A 13,874-nucleotide genomic window follows, 5' to 3' on the forward strand; every position below is an offset into this window, starting at 1 on the left:
GATTGTTCTTCTGATCACAGATCAGCTCGAATAAACCACACCGCAACTCTGTCTGAATGCTCCTGTTGAAACTGGTGAATCAGGTGGAGGGCTTGGTGTGTAATTGGAAGACCTTGGGAAGCAAAGAATGTTTTACTAACGTCTCTTAGAAACTTCTTCCAAGTCTTGATCCTGCTCTCTAAGTCTCTCTCCACCATTCACTGCGTCTGCAAGTGTGCAAATGGAGAGAAGGCGTCCATGGCAGAGCCTGGAGATGTTTTGTTACACCAGGACTGAAGAAGCAAGAAGGTGTCTTTGCAAATGGAGGAATACGCTACCATCCCATTTCATGGGATGCAGACACTCTCCTCACAGCAAATGTCACCTGTGGTCTTGAAGAAAGAAGGCGTCCCAGACCCAGTGGCAACATCCCACCACTGGGCTAAACCCTTGGCAGCCCCAGCAGCAGGAAGCTCCTAGGGCCTTAGGAGCCAAAAGGCTGCAGCTGGCTCTGTGATCCTCACCCGGCCCAAGGAGGTAAGGAGGAGGCAGCTCTCAGCCTTTTCTCATTTCCTCCTGCGTATACACAAATGTTTCCTCATGATGGGTCACCGAGTGAATGCAGTTCTGGAACAGTGATAGTCTGGCGACAGATCTGTTTCTATTTTTCTGGCCAAATGAAGTGTAGGAAGTTGGCTGTTATACAAGCATGGTTAGAATTTGACTAGTTTTTACTGTCCTATTGACAACAGTGTAACAGGTGTTTTAAAACCACCTTTCATCCTAATCCAGTTATAGTCATATGCTACCAGGATTCAAGTTTACATTAAAGAAATTATGCCTTAATAGAAGCACGAAGTATCCACATGTCTAGAAGGCGTGAGCTATGGGCTTGGGTGAGATAATCTCCAAAGCTTCCAACATGAAAAATTCTGTTATTATGTGAAATTAAAATTTCTCTGGAGCGCCTTGTTTGGCTGAATAGAATATCTAATTGATTGATGCACTTGGTTTTATTTTATGCTTTATGCCCAGTGGAGATCTTTGCCTAGAGAGCCTGGAACCACATTTTGACATTTTGCCCCTGGAAATGTGGAACTCAGAATCTATTCACATGGACAGGTGCTTCTTGGGTTTTACACACTGCATTGATGCTGCACTATTCTGATGCTAGAAACAAATAATTTGCTATTTTATCACTACACAGAGACAAATTTTCTGAATGCATGAGGGTCACCATTAGGCAGAGAAGGAGACATCAGTCTCTGACTCAGTGCCATATTGTGGATCGTTATGGTGAATAGTTACAGCATGAGAGTAGATTTTAATAAAGAACATCTAACGCCTTCTATCTCTTTATATAAAAATCCCATTTCCAAGCGAGGAATGTGTTACTTTTTTAAAAACAAACAAACAAAAAAAAACCAACCCAACTTTTCCCAATGGCTATAAAAGGACTGAACAGGAAGCAGCTTGCTTTACCATGAAGTCTGGAGCTCAGTGTTATTTGCAGTTTGTGGCTACCCTTACCAAATAAGAAACAACATTCATCCAACAGACAAGACTTTGCTAGTACAACAATGACCATTAGCATTCTGGCAATCAACAAACGTGGCCCACTTTGCCATTGTGATGCAGCAATGTCATATACCATCTGGTTTCAAGAGTGAGCTCTGAAGCCATCAGCATATGAGCACAAGGCCTTGTCTTGGTTAATTGTGGTATTATAAGGAAAGAAGTTGACGGGAAATAAAAAAAAAATCAGGCACTACCACTGAGGTGAAAGCACAGTTTCTTCTCCTGTATTGGTTCAGCTCTTTTGAGATGTCCAGTACAAACAGTAGTCCTGGCCCTGCAACCCTTCCTCACCTCAACCATTAAAGCATTGATGTGGTTGTACCTACAAGACTTCTGGAGTGAGTATGGCTGCCCTGCTGAAGCGCAGAGCTGCAGGACTGTTGCGCCACAGAGAAATTATGGAAAGATTTAGTAAGGGTAGCCAGGAAGGCAGAAGCACTTGCACACTGAGCAATTCCAGAGGTGGTCATCTCTGTCTTTCTAAAAACAAAATACCTTTGACTAATAATTTAGCTGAAGATATAAGAGAGCCAGCTCTGAAGGTGACAGTGCCTGAGTCGTGGCACGCCACATCATTTAGGGTTAAAGTGTGGATTATCCCGTCCTGCTCAGAGATTTCAGTCACAGAGTTGTTGTGAAGGGGAGATCCATCGAGCCACCACTGCACGTTCTTCACGCCTGGGTGCGACAGCTCGCAGGTGAAAGTGGCCGACTCACCCACAAAGACGTCTGTGTTCTTTAAACCAGAAACTATGACTGCTTCTTCTTCTGCATAACAGAGCAAGAGAAGGTGCCAAAGGAAAAGAAAAGCATAAACATACACAAGTCCCTGCCTGTAGAACTAACCGAAGCAACAGTGCGCGTTGTCCAGGAGAATTAAAGTTGTAATGCTCTTCCAGGGTTAAAAATAAGCTTAGTTTTTCTTCTACCCTTCACCCACCTTCTACCTTACCACGTGTAGGGTAGCATGAATGTCTGCAAACGTTGTTTCATTGCAAGGGCAATGTCCCATGAGGAGCTCCTGTGTGTTGCAGCCATCTGCACCGACATTTGTAGGCGGTGTGAGGCGGATGGGAAGCTTAACTTTTAAATGGGATATTTATGTTCAGTATACTAAAAAAGTAAAACAGATATCAGCAACGATAGAAGCCATACTGAACAACATCAGATATTCAGTATTTTTTGTAATAGTTGGTCCAGCCAACTGGTTTTTAAGCACCACCATCTCCTTTGGTGCACAGTGCAGTCACTGCTCTGAACTGTGGTAATTTATAAGCACTAATCAGATTTATAAGCACTAATTCAGAACTTGAAAATAAGTGTTTGTATCGTCACTTAAATCAGGGACAAAAAGAACTGAATTCCATTGGTTTGCATCTGAGACAAGTTTGGACAGTACTGCCAAAGACTGTGGAGTAAAAAAATTCAGGCAGCAAAACCAGGGCACTGCCACCAGCCTTCATCTTACCTTGCACATACACAGAACCTGTGGTGATCTCGTATCCAGTGCTACAGGTGTAATCCCCACAGTCATCGAGCTCCACGCCGTGGATGATCAGCTCTGCAGTGCAGCCCTTCAGCTTCATTTCGTACTTCTCACTGGGCTGGATGACCACCCCTCCTTTTCTCCACTCAACGGGAGCATCTGGCTTGGAAATCTCGCAGTGCAAGATAGCTGTTCCCCCTTCTTCAGACTCCACATTTTTCAGCTCTTCCTTAAACAGCACGGGTAGTACTGCAGTGGAGAAGCAGTCTCAACAGTGACTGTGCCCAAAGGTGAGGGACTTGCATGCAGTTTTCTGCAGCTTGGCATTCCCCACCTTTCCGAACCACAGCTCCCTGAGGACAATACCAAGCCCAGAGCAGGACTTTGGGATTGTGCCCTGGACACTGATGATGTGAAGATGACCACTGCTTGATATAGGACTGGCAGAGGCCACTGGCTGAGGTAAGGGGTTTCACCTGTGCATACCCACAATATTCACTGTAAACAATTAGAGGAAAAAAACCACCAATAGCAGCATTTGGACATTTAATCAGTGAAACAACATACTGAGGAGAATCATAAAGTCATTCAGGTTGGAAAAGACCTCTAAGATCCACAAGTCCAACCATCAACTCACCCTCACCATGCCTATTGACATATCCCTCAGTGCCACACTTCCATGGTTCTGGAACACCTCCAGGGATGGTGACCCCACCACCTCCCTGGGCAGCCTGTGTCAACACATTATCCACTCTTTGGGAGAAGTTGTTCCCAATATCCAACCTTCCATGGTGCAACTTGAGGCCATCACTTTTCATTCTATCACTGTTATCTGGGAGAAGAGACCGCCCCCCACCTCACTACAATTTCTTGTCAGGGTGTCCTAGAGAGTGATAAGGGCTCCCCTGAGCCTCCTTTTTTCCAGCCTGAGTCACATTTCCCTCAGCTGCTCCTCATAGGACTGTGCTCCAAGCCCTTCACAGTTTTCATACCCTTCCATGGACACTCTCCAGCATCTCAATGTTTTTCCTTGTAGTGCAGAACACTGGTAAAGGGGTGCTAAGCTCAGGATCTAGAAGCATGATCTTGCTGCCCGAGTTAGAATACACAGCACTCAGTATAAATTGAATAAAACTATACAATCCAGAAGAATAGCCACTAGAAAAAGACACAGAGCCACAGATCTAGTGCAGCTTAGGCACAAATAGCTATAACAGCTTCACTTAAAATGGGCCTGCATTCTTCTTTAAAGAGCAGATTTAGGATCAAAACCCTTCCTGCACTTTGAATTCACAAACACAGAATATCAGTGATTAAATTTCCATTAGTGATGAATATTGGTGATAGACAGATGGTTTGACTGGGTGATCTTGGAGATCTTTTCCAACCTTGGTGATTCTATAATTTCAGTTCTATAGAAGGCAGCCACAGGTTTTCTGCCTTCCAGCAAGGCTTAACCTACCTTTGACTTGCAACGATGCGGTGCTCTGTTGATCCCCTGAATCACACGTGTAATCACCCGCATCCTGAGCCTCGGCATCGTAGATGAAGAGCTCGACACGTGTCCCCTCTTGCTGGATCTCATACTTGTCACCTGAGTGCAGCACCGTATCTCCTTTCCTCCACTCCACAGGTGCGTTGGGCTTTGTCAGCTCGCAGTGCAACACAGCAGTGCGCCCTTCCTCCACCTCCTCGTTTGTCAGCCAGTGTTTGAAAAGCACAGGGAGGGCTTCAAGGGGGGAGCGGTGCAAAGAGAACAAACAGGCAAAACACAGATAGAGAATAGAGGACTGTTTTGTTGACAAGGTACTGGTAAGAACTGGAGCAGTAGTGCCATTCATTGAAGTTCGTGTACAGTTTTGGCTTTGTGTACCTGGGTAAGAAGGATGTCTATTTCCAAACCAGGCAGAGGAGGAGAAGGGATAGAGTTAATCCAATTCTACATGAGCTGCATTTCTTTCTCTATATCCTAAATGTTCCCAACTAATTTCAATAATCCTTTTTGAAGCCCAAATGCTTTTTCATCCAAAAATAAGACAATAGAACGGATAGAAGTTCTCAAACAATACATTCCTGCTGACCCAAAACCGCACCATTTCAAGAACAATTTCAGATCATGCAGGAAAGGATCAGTTAGAGAATGGTTAAGGCTGGGGGGACCACTGAGGTCTTCCAAGGAGGGAATTCCTCCACCTCTCTGTGTCACTGCTCCATCATCTGAGTAGCTCTCATCACAAAAGGTGTTTTACTTCCCTAACCTGAATTTCTCTCGATTAACTTGTGCTTCTTGTCTCTCATCAGTTTGTTGCACACCCAAATAAAAGTCTGTCTCTCTCCTCTCTGTAGACCCCCAACAGACATTTGCAGACACCAACAAGGTCCTCCTTCAACTTTCTTTTCCTCAAGCTGAACAAACCCAGCTGCCTCTCCTTATACGTCAACCTTCTCCAGTCCCATGACAAACTTTGTGGCCTCTGTTCCACTTATTCCTGAGCTTCAGTGCCTTTCTCACAGTAAGATGCTCCAAAGAGCGCAATGTATTCTTTCAGCTGTCTCAGAGCTGCTGAGCAAAGAGGAAATCATACCTTTAACTTCTAGTCTGGCAGTGGTCTTCCCATCAGCTGTGTGGCAGCTGTATTCTCCTGAGTCTCCACAGTCCAAATCATGAATGACCAACGTGTGCACATTCCCATCCTGCTTGATGCTGCACTTCTGGCTGGAGTGGATGACAGATGTGCCTTTCTTCCACTGCACGGGGACGTCGGGTCGGGACACCTCGCAGCACAGGTGGGCTGTGCCACCCTCCTGCAGCTCCAGGCTGTGGAGAGCCTTCACAAAGGTGACTGGAGCAGCTGCAGAGAAGAGATGCAAACACTGCTGCATGTGTGGAATCCAGCACTGCCCTGAGATCAGAACTGTACACTTATGGTCTCCTTTGGAGATGTTCAAAGCCTGCCTGGATGTTTTCCTGTGCAACCTACTGCTTTTGGGGGGGTTGGACTCGATGATCCACAGAGGTCCCTTCCAACCCCTGTGATTCTGTGATAGTTGCGTTTGGAACCAGATGGAAGAGGAACAAACAAGATAAGGCATTGACATGGCCAATCTTTCCAAATCAGAATAACTGAAGGGTTTTGTTTTCAGGGCAAGGATCTGAAAACATGACAAGTAGGAAATGAATTCAGAAACTATTCTTGATGTTCTTCAGTGTTGATTTTAATGTATCTTAGATGCTTGTTTGGGGATAGGTTGACTAGTCCTCAAAGGATTTCTGCTTCACTCCATAGACTATAAAAAGGTCAGATATGCACACCTGAGCCAGTCATTTCAAACTCTAAAATGCCCAAGCCGTGTTAGATGAATCTCCCAAGATTTGCAGAGACCCTTCCTCCAAAATACACTTCTCCAAAAGCTAAGGCAACACTGACAGTGCTTACCAGTACTTTCTAAATCCTTCTGTTTGGTAAGTAGCTCACCTTGGACTGTTAGCTGTGCCCCTGTGGTATGCTGCCCAACTTTGAAGCTGATGGGTCCACAGTCTTCTAGTGTCACCTTTTTCAGGATCAAAGTGTGGCGTGTCCCTTGGACTTTGATCTCATTCATTTCATTGGATTGCAGGGGAACATCCCCCAGGAACCACTGAGCATCCTGAGTTGTTTCCTGGGACAGTCTGCATTCAAAGACTGCATCTTCCCCTTCATATGAAGTGACGTCCTTCAGCATCTCCACTATGGTTGGTGCTGGTTCTTTATGGAAAGGTCAACAAAGTTTGATAGCTATGTTCAAGTGATACTTCCTATTTTTCCACATTAAACATTGCGTTATACTCATTCTTGACAGTACTGCATTATTTGAAAGAACTAATACCCACAAGACACATTACATTTATAATACAATATACGTATTGTGAAAACACTGTCAATAGATTTGAGTGGTTGACGTTAACATAAAACCACAAGGTCATGATTAAAGACCTGTTTCTGATTCTCTAGAAGCAACCATCCTCCGTTCCCTTGAAACCAACATTATCTCCAAAATCCCTATGACTCAGTTTGGGCATAGGACAATGTCTAGCTATCAAATTTCTTAATCATGTGTCACTGCCATAGTAATGAGCTCTGCTCAGCTCTTCCCCACATGAAGTCCTACCTTTCACGTGCACAACTGCAGTGGTTTGCTGGTCCCCTGTATCACACATGTACTCCCCTGCATCAGCTTCACTCAAGTTGAGAATCGTCAGCTCAGCCACGGACCCAGCTTGGTGCATCTTGTATTTATCACTGGGTTGCAGCACTTTCCCAGCCTTCTTCCATTGCACGGTGGCATTTGATTTTGAGATTTCACAGCTCAAAGTGACGGTGCCACCTTCTTCAGCTTGCTGGTTCTGGAGTGGTTTTGTGACAATTACTGGCAAAGCTAAACCAAGAGAAATCAGAGGAAAATAGAGTTTCATTCCTGACTGCATTTAGTGAAACTGTAGGGCCGTTCCAAACTTGATTAAAACTCAATGACCTGAAGGCACAAAAGAGGAACGATGAAAAAGCACTAGATTTCCAGGAGCACTAAGCACTCTGCACTCCCCAGGGGGCACTGTGCATATTGACCACCTCTGGCAATAAATTTCACTTCACATTGGAGTGGCCACAGTTGTTGACTCTTGAGCATCTAAGTGTATATATCTCCCGACAGGCATGTCAAAGCCACAACTCAATTGCCTACGCCTGATATCCAAGTTCTTGGCTGTATAAAAGGGTGCATAGAAAAAGATTGTGATATAAAGCCTTTCATTTGAAAATTAGACCCAAAAGAGAAACGATGTCTGAACGTTCCTGTATGCAGGTGTAAACATTGGTGGGGTTAGACAGAGGTTTGGTGGGTTGATTTACATACAACGTGTAGAACTTGTGTTCCTTGAGCCCAGTTGCACAGAAGAACCATGGTAGCTCCACAGAAATCGCTGAACTGAGATTTACAAAGGTAGGGGATGGGATCATAAAAAACACAGTTAACTCATAGGAACCGAGTGATGTATATATGAAGAGAGAGGCATGAAGGTGCTTGCAGATGGCATAGGAATGGATGATGCATTCCATGGGACAGTTAGGCAATGGCTTGAGTCAGATTTTTGTACAGGTGCATTTGCAGAAAGGGCATCTCATTGTGCAGCTAACTCCTGCAGTCCAACGATTCTTAAGAACCAAGAAAGGAAAAAGAAGAACAGAGATAATGTCTTGACAAGATTTGTGAAGATCTGGTCTGCTGAATGAGAAACCCTCATCACACAAAAAAAGGAATGAACTCTCTGAGACAGTGTCCCTAAATCTTAGATACAGAATTCCTAAATTAACCTAGAGCTCAAAAGGTGAAGTGAAAGCTCGTTTCACCCTTCACTACCAAGGATGCCATAGTTTGCTCATTGCCAGAATCACAGGTGTAGTCTCCAGCATTCTTCAGCTGTAGATCATGGATGAGTAGATCCGCAGCAGAGCCCATCTGCTTCATCTCATACTTGTTGCTGGCCTGGAGCAAAACTGACACTTTTTTCCACCTCAGTGGTACATCGAGTTTGGAGAGTTCAGCACGAAGGGCGACTGCAGAACCTTCCTCAGCTGCCTGGTTTTGGAGTTTCTTTTCAAAGAGTGCTGGCATGGCTGTGACCATACATAGAAACACAGGTGCACAGTCTCTGTCAGAGGATGGGTTTGCAATACCAATATTCTGGCATCACTGCATCCTGGATTTGGTGTGAGAGCAGGCAGGTGATACATCCTCAAGAGATATTTCAAAAGATGACACTTCACAAGAACTTCTTGGCTCCTCTTCATTTTAGCTGATCTTGTAGCTCAGGAAAAGACTGTATTTATAGCAGGGTAGATTCTTTTAAATGGATATATTGGCACATTTGACTTGTTTTTTAGACTGTAGGCACTGAACTTCCTTAGGTATCTCGCTCTTCAGCTGGAATTGAGAGCCCAGGTAACACTGAGCACTTTGAATCTTAGGCACCCTTTGCTCAGCTGGGACCACAGCTCAAAAAATAAAGGTGGCTGAGAAACAAAATGGCATCATTATATTTAGTTCCAGGGTTGGTCTCTTGAGTGAGCATAAAGAAAACCTTGGGTCTGGAATAGTGGAAGAAGTTACTATGCCTGGGACAGGAGGACTTTAACTTCTGAAAGAAAAAGGACTCATCTGCTTTGTGTCAGTAAATTTGAAGTCAAGATTGTAGATAACAGTCACTCATTACTACTTTGCCAAGAATGTGGAAGGAGCTTCTCGTCTTAAAAACAAAACAAAGCAAACCAACCTACCTTTAACAGTTAAAGTGGCTGTCGTTTGCTCGTTCCCATTATCACAGGTGTATTTGCCTGAGTCTTCTGGTTTTAAATGATAAATCTTTAAAGTGTGGATTGTTCCCTCCTGTCTGATTTCATATTTGGTGCTTGGGGAAATCACCTGGGCATCCTTCTTCCACTCCACGGCAACATTAGGCTGGGAGACCTCGCAGTGCAGGATGGCTGTTTGCTCTTCCTGGAATTCCGTGTTCTGTAATTTCTTCTCAAAGACTGGAGGTGGCACTGAAATTGCAAACACAGTGAAGGAATTAACAGTCACCTTTATTTTGCTTCCCTACTGTTAAAAAATGACAGCTGTACAGTTAAGCAAATACTTAAACTTCTATATTTTTGGAGGAGATTAAAGAAGTGAATCGATTTCTGATGAAACCCACTCACAAATACTTAGCTTCAGGATCCTGGTGATTTTTAGACTTTCCATCTATAGTGATAACAGCATACGAGAACACCATGGTGCATCACGTGTGCTCTGAAGCACAAGCACACTACTAACAAGAGTTAACAAGAAGTGAACAATGGCCTTAAATTTGTTAATACATCAAAAGCAAAGCGTCATCTGTTCTCACAGATCTTTACTGCATCACAGAGTGCTTTACCTTTTACTGTGAGCTCTGCTGTGGATGTGTATGGTCCCACTCGGAAAGTGATGGTGCCAAGGTCCTGCTCAGTCACCTTCCTCAGTGTCAGCTTGTGGATCTTTCCTTTCTCCACTGAGATCTCATTCATTTCATTATTCTGCAGAGCAACATCCTGTAGCTTCCATTCTACATCCCTTGCGTTCTCATGAGACACCTGGCACTGAAACGTGACATCATCCCCTTCAAATACCACCATGTCCTTTAGGTGACTCACAATGGTCACGTCAGGCTCTGCAAACAGTCAACATACAAAATGGAAAATATGGACCAAATCACAGACTCAGTCAAGTTGGAAAAGACCTCTAAAATCACCAATTCCAACCATCAACCCACTCCCACCATGCTCACTGACCATAGAAACCTAGAAGGCCGATGGGATCCCAGGGTGCACTAAAAAGAGCATGGCCAGCAGGGCAAAGGAGGTGATCCTCCCCCTCTACTCTGCCCTGATGGGGCCACATTTAAACTACTATTCCCAATTCTGGGCACCCCAGTTCAAAAAAGACAGGGATCTCCCAGACAGAGTCCGGCAGAGGGCTGCAAAGATAATAAAGGACCTGAAGCATCTCCTGTATGAGGAAAGGCTGAGTAACCTGGGTTTGTTCAGCCTGGGGAAAAGAAGACTGGGGGGAATCTGATAAATATGGGGAGGTGGGAGGTGAAAGGATGAGGCCAGGGTCTTCTTGGTGGTGCACAGTAATAGGAAAAGGAGCAATGGCCTAAAACCTGAACATAAGAAGTTCAGTACTAACATGCAGAACTTCTTCACGGTAAGGGTGACAGAGCATTGGAACAGGTTGCCCAGAGAGGTGATGGAGTCTCCTCTTATGGAGATACTCAAGACCCATCTGGACACCTACCTGTGTGACCTATTGTAAGGTATCTGCTTTAGCAGGGGGTTGGACTCAATGATCTTTTGAGGTCCCCATCCAACCCCTGCAATTCTGTGATCTTTCGGTCAGTGGTTTTATCATTTGCTCTGTCTCCGAGATGTGCTGCGTACTGATTTTTTTTTTAAATTATGTTTGATACTCTAATTGGGTGGAAAAAAAGCCTGAATGCCAGATTTGAAAGTCAGGATTTTGAAATTTGTTACATCTGTAGATACCTTCACAGAACAACATTAAATACTGATCCCCTCTCCTGCCTTTTTGCAAAGGATTGCTTATTCTCTGGGCTGGAGTATCTGGGTGGCACAGTACTCACAGCAGGGCTCACTGGATCAGTGCACAGGGTGCTTGTGCTTTGTTTGGTTCAAGTCCTGCTTCTAGGACAGCTGGGCACCTGCAGATCTGTGCAATGATCACACAGACAGCCTGCAATAGGCAGTGACTTCTCCCTGAATCTGGTGCACATACTAAAGGGCAGTACATCATTCTCCATCTGAGCAAAGAGATTACACATTTGTTCCACTGAAGTCATCCTCTGCATGAAAAATGGTGCAGCGGGGCACAGCATACAGAGCATCTGTAACAGTGAGGAGCCTGTGGAGTAGCTAGAGGTGACTGCTCCACACTAGTGATCAAACCTGAAAGCAAGATCTGCCTGTAGTTCTGCCTTGTGACTGGAAGCTAGGGGTGAACCATCTGCTTACTCACAGGCCAAGCAAACATTTCAAGCCCCGAGTCAAAAATTACAGCTGCATTATCCTCGCCTGCCCACCAAGGGATTCTTTGCCTCACTTCAGTCACAGACAACAAGATTTCATATTACTTCACAAGACCCTTCCTGTGCCCTATGTGCATTTAACACAGCAGTAGCAGGGATGTTTCCAAATCTTAGCATCTTAAAGTGAAAATCCCCTTGGTTCCAGTAAGTATCTCTTGCCTTTCACGGTCAGCTTTGCAGAGGTTGTCTCATCTCCAGCCTTGCAGGAGTATTCTCCAGCATCACCGGGCTCCAAGTGGTGAACACGCAGCTCACGGATGGTGCCCTGCTGCCACATTTCATACTTGGAACTTGAGTGAAGCACAGCTCCATCTTTACTCCACTCTACTTCTGCTTTGCTTATAGAAATCTCACAGCGCAGCTTAGCTGTTCCTCCCACCTCCACTTCTTCATTCTTCAGCTGCTGCTTCAGCCGGGGTTTAATGGCTGCAAAGTGAAAAAGGCAATGAGTGCAATGAACTGCTGGCTTGGATGTATGAACGTCAGGCCTGGGCAGCTCAGCACAAGGCACTTGAGGTCTGAAGCTGTAGAACAAGTCTGCTTGTGGATATATGATAGTTAAGTGGATATATGATAGTTAAGTTTTGTATATCCAGGCAGGGAGATAAAATTCCCCAAATGTGTTTGTTCCCAATAGAGTCAAGGGTATCTTTCATTATATCCTCTATGATCTGCTCTGAATATAGAAAACTCCCACACAAAAAGATCTTGACTGAACAGAACGTCATACTTTCTTGTTAAAACTAGCATAAATCTTTGACTTCTAACAACAGTTATAAAGATTTGAGCACATCTCATTTCTCTACCATCACCTCTAGACCCTACACAAGCAGCAGAACATCCTTCCATATGATGTGCTCACAGATGGGAACAGCCCAGACCACAGCTCACCACTGATGGAAACAAGAAGAGAATATCCATCCCATGGATGAGTGAGCAGTTGTGAAAGCTCAGTGCTTGTGGTTCTGTTATCTAAGACCTATTAGGATGCATGTAAAGGGAGCACTCTTTCACTCATCACAGGACAGCATCTTCTTCCCGGATTGGGATTCAGCCCACAGCACACATAGTTTGGAACATTGTGGCTTAGATGAAAGCCTCAAGTACCACCCAAATGTCAGAAGCAACCACAGACATGTCACCAATGCTGACTATGTGCAGACATTACTCTGCTTTATCTAAAAATACTGTTCTCAGGATCCTCATGGGAGGACCAGAGAAGAATTGAAAACAGTCCATTTTAAAGATGCTTTTTTTTGTAAATGGCTTACAAGCATTTGTTGAGCTGAGTGAGCCAGCAATGAATACCAAAAGTTAAGAACTACACGGGCTTAAATAGCCATTCTATCCACCTGTCCCAAAAGATCCACTTTTCTGTATTCTGGTTTGTGATTAAACACCTCATAAACCTTTCCTCTTTATCTTACTTTTCGGGGGGAATTAGTCACCAGAGAATAACAAAATGTTATCTACACAGCTTCACAAATCCCTTTTATCCTCTGATCCATCTTGGTGTAATGCTAACCATTCACTCTGAGGATGGCTGTGCTCTGCTGGTCTCCTGTATCACACGTATAATCAGAAGCATCCTCTGGTTCTGCATTATGGATCACAAGCTCAGCTGTGCAGCCACTTAATCTCATTTCATATTTGGAGCATGGGAAGATCTCCATGGTGCCCTTCCTCCACTCCACTGCTGCGTTATCCTTTGTCAGCTCACACTGGAATTTCACCGCAGCTCCTTCTTCAACCTCCTCATCCTTGAGCTCCTTTTTGAAAAGAACTGGTAGGGCTAAAGAAAAATGAAAACAACAAAGAACAGGAGCTTTTATTCAATCCAGAATCAACTCCTGGTTAACACAGCTAGATTGACACCTGGGGGAGCAAGATACTGCGCTCTGCAAGTGCTACGCTCCAAGGCAAGATCCACGTTTTCTAATAAACCTGGTTGTGGTAGCAGATATTTCTGCAGGAGAGGCAGCCATCAGCACTAACAAAGGTTCCTTCCTTCATTCCTTGACTCCAATCTTTCCCAGCATTGAATTATTTGAATGAATTTATCCTTCAGTTGATGTCACAAAGAGCTTGGGAGTAAAACAGTTGAAAATTCTGTGAACAGCCTCAACAGAGCAGGAAAGTTGTTGTCACTCTCTTTCCAGGATACGGAAG

At 44.5% G+C, this 13,874-nt stretch overlaps 1 protein-coding gene across 14 annotated transcripts in view; it reads right to left on the reverse strand.

Moving 5' to 3' along the window:
• Nucleotides 1–13,874, reverse strand: part of OBSCN (obscurin, cytoskeletal calmodulin and titin-interacting RhoGEF) — a 170,363-nt gene that overhangs the window by 67,278 nt on the left and 89,211 nt on the right. For 10 of the 14 annotated variants that reach the window (XM_010712264.4, XM_085226863.1, XM_085226867.1 and 7 more), the window contains 10 exons: nucleotides 13,231–13,497; nucleotides 11,865–12,131; nucleotides 9,996–10,268; nucleotides 9,355–9,621; nucleotides 7,193–7,459; nucleotides 6,520–6,789; nucleotides 5,629–5,895; nucleotides 4,506–4,772; nucleotides 3,026–3,292; nucleotides 2,053–2,325 (listed from right to left, as the gene is read on the reverse strand). In XM_010712264.4, coding sequence (XP_010710566.2) covers nucleotides 2,053–2,325; nucleotides 3,026–3,292; nucleotides 4,506–4,772; nucleotides 5,629–5,895; nucleotides 6,520–6,789; nucleotides 7,193–7,459; nucleotides 9,355–9,621; nucleotides 9,996–10,268; nucleotides 11,865–12,131; nucleotides 13,231–13,497 — 2,685 coding nt within the window. The remainder of the gene's footprint in view (nucleotides 1–2,052; nucleotides 2,326–3,025; nucleotides 3,293–4,505; nucleotides 4,773–5,628; nucleotides 5,896–6,519; nucleotides 6,790–7,192; nucleotides 7,460–9,354; nucleotides 9,622–9,995; nucleotides 10,269–11,864; nucleotides 12,132–13,230; nucleotides 13,498–13,874) is intronic. The other 4 variants (XM_085226866.1, XM_085226862.1, XM_085226870.1 and 1 more) reach the window with 3 other exon arrangements.

This window comes from Meleagris gallopavo, chromosome 6 (genome assembly GCF_905368555.1).
Source record: "Meleagris gallopavo chromosome 6, MGAL_WU_HG_1.1, whole genome shotgun sequence".
Taxonomy (NCBI): domain Eukaryota; kingdom Metazoa; phylum Chordata; class Aves; order Galliformes; family Phasianidae; genus Meleagris; species Meleagris gallopavo.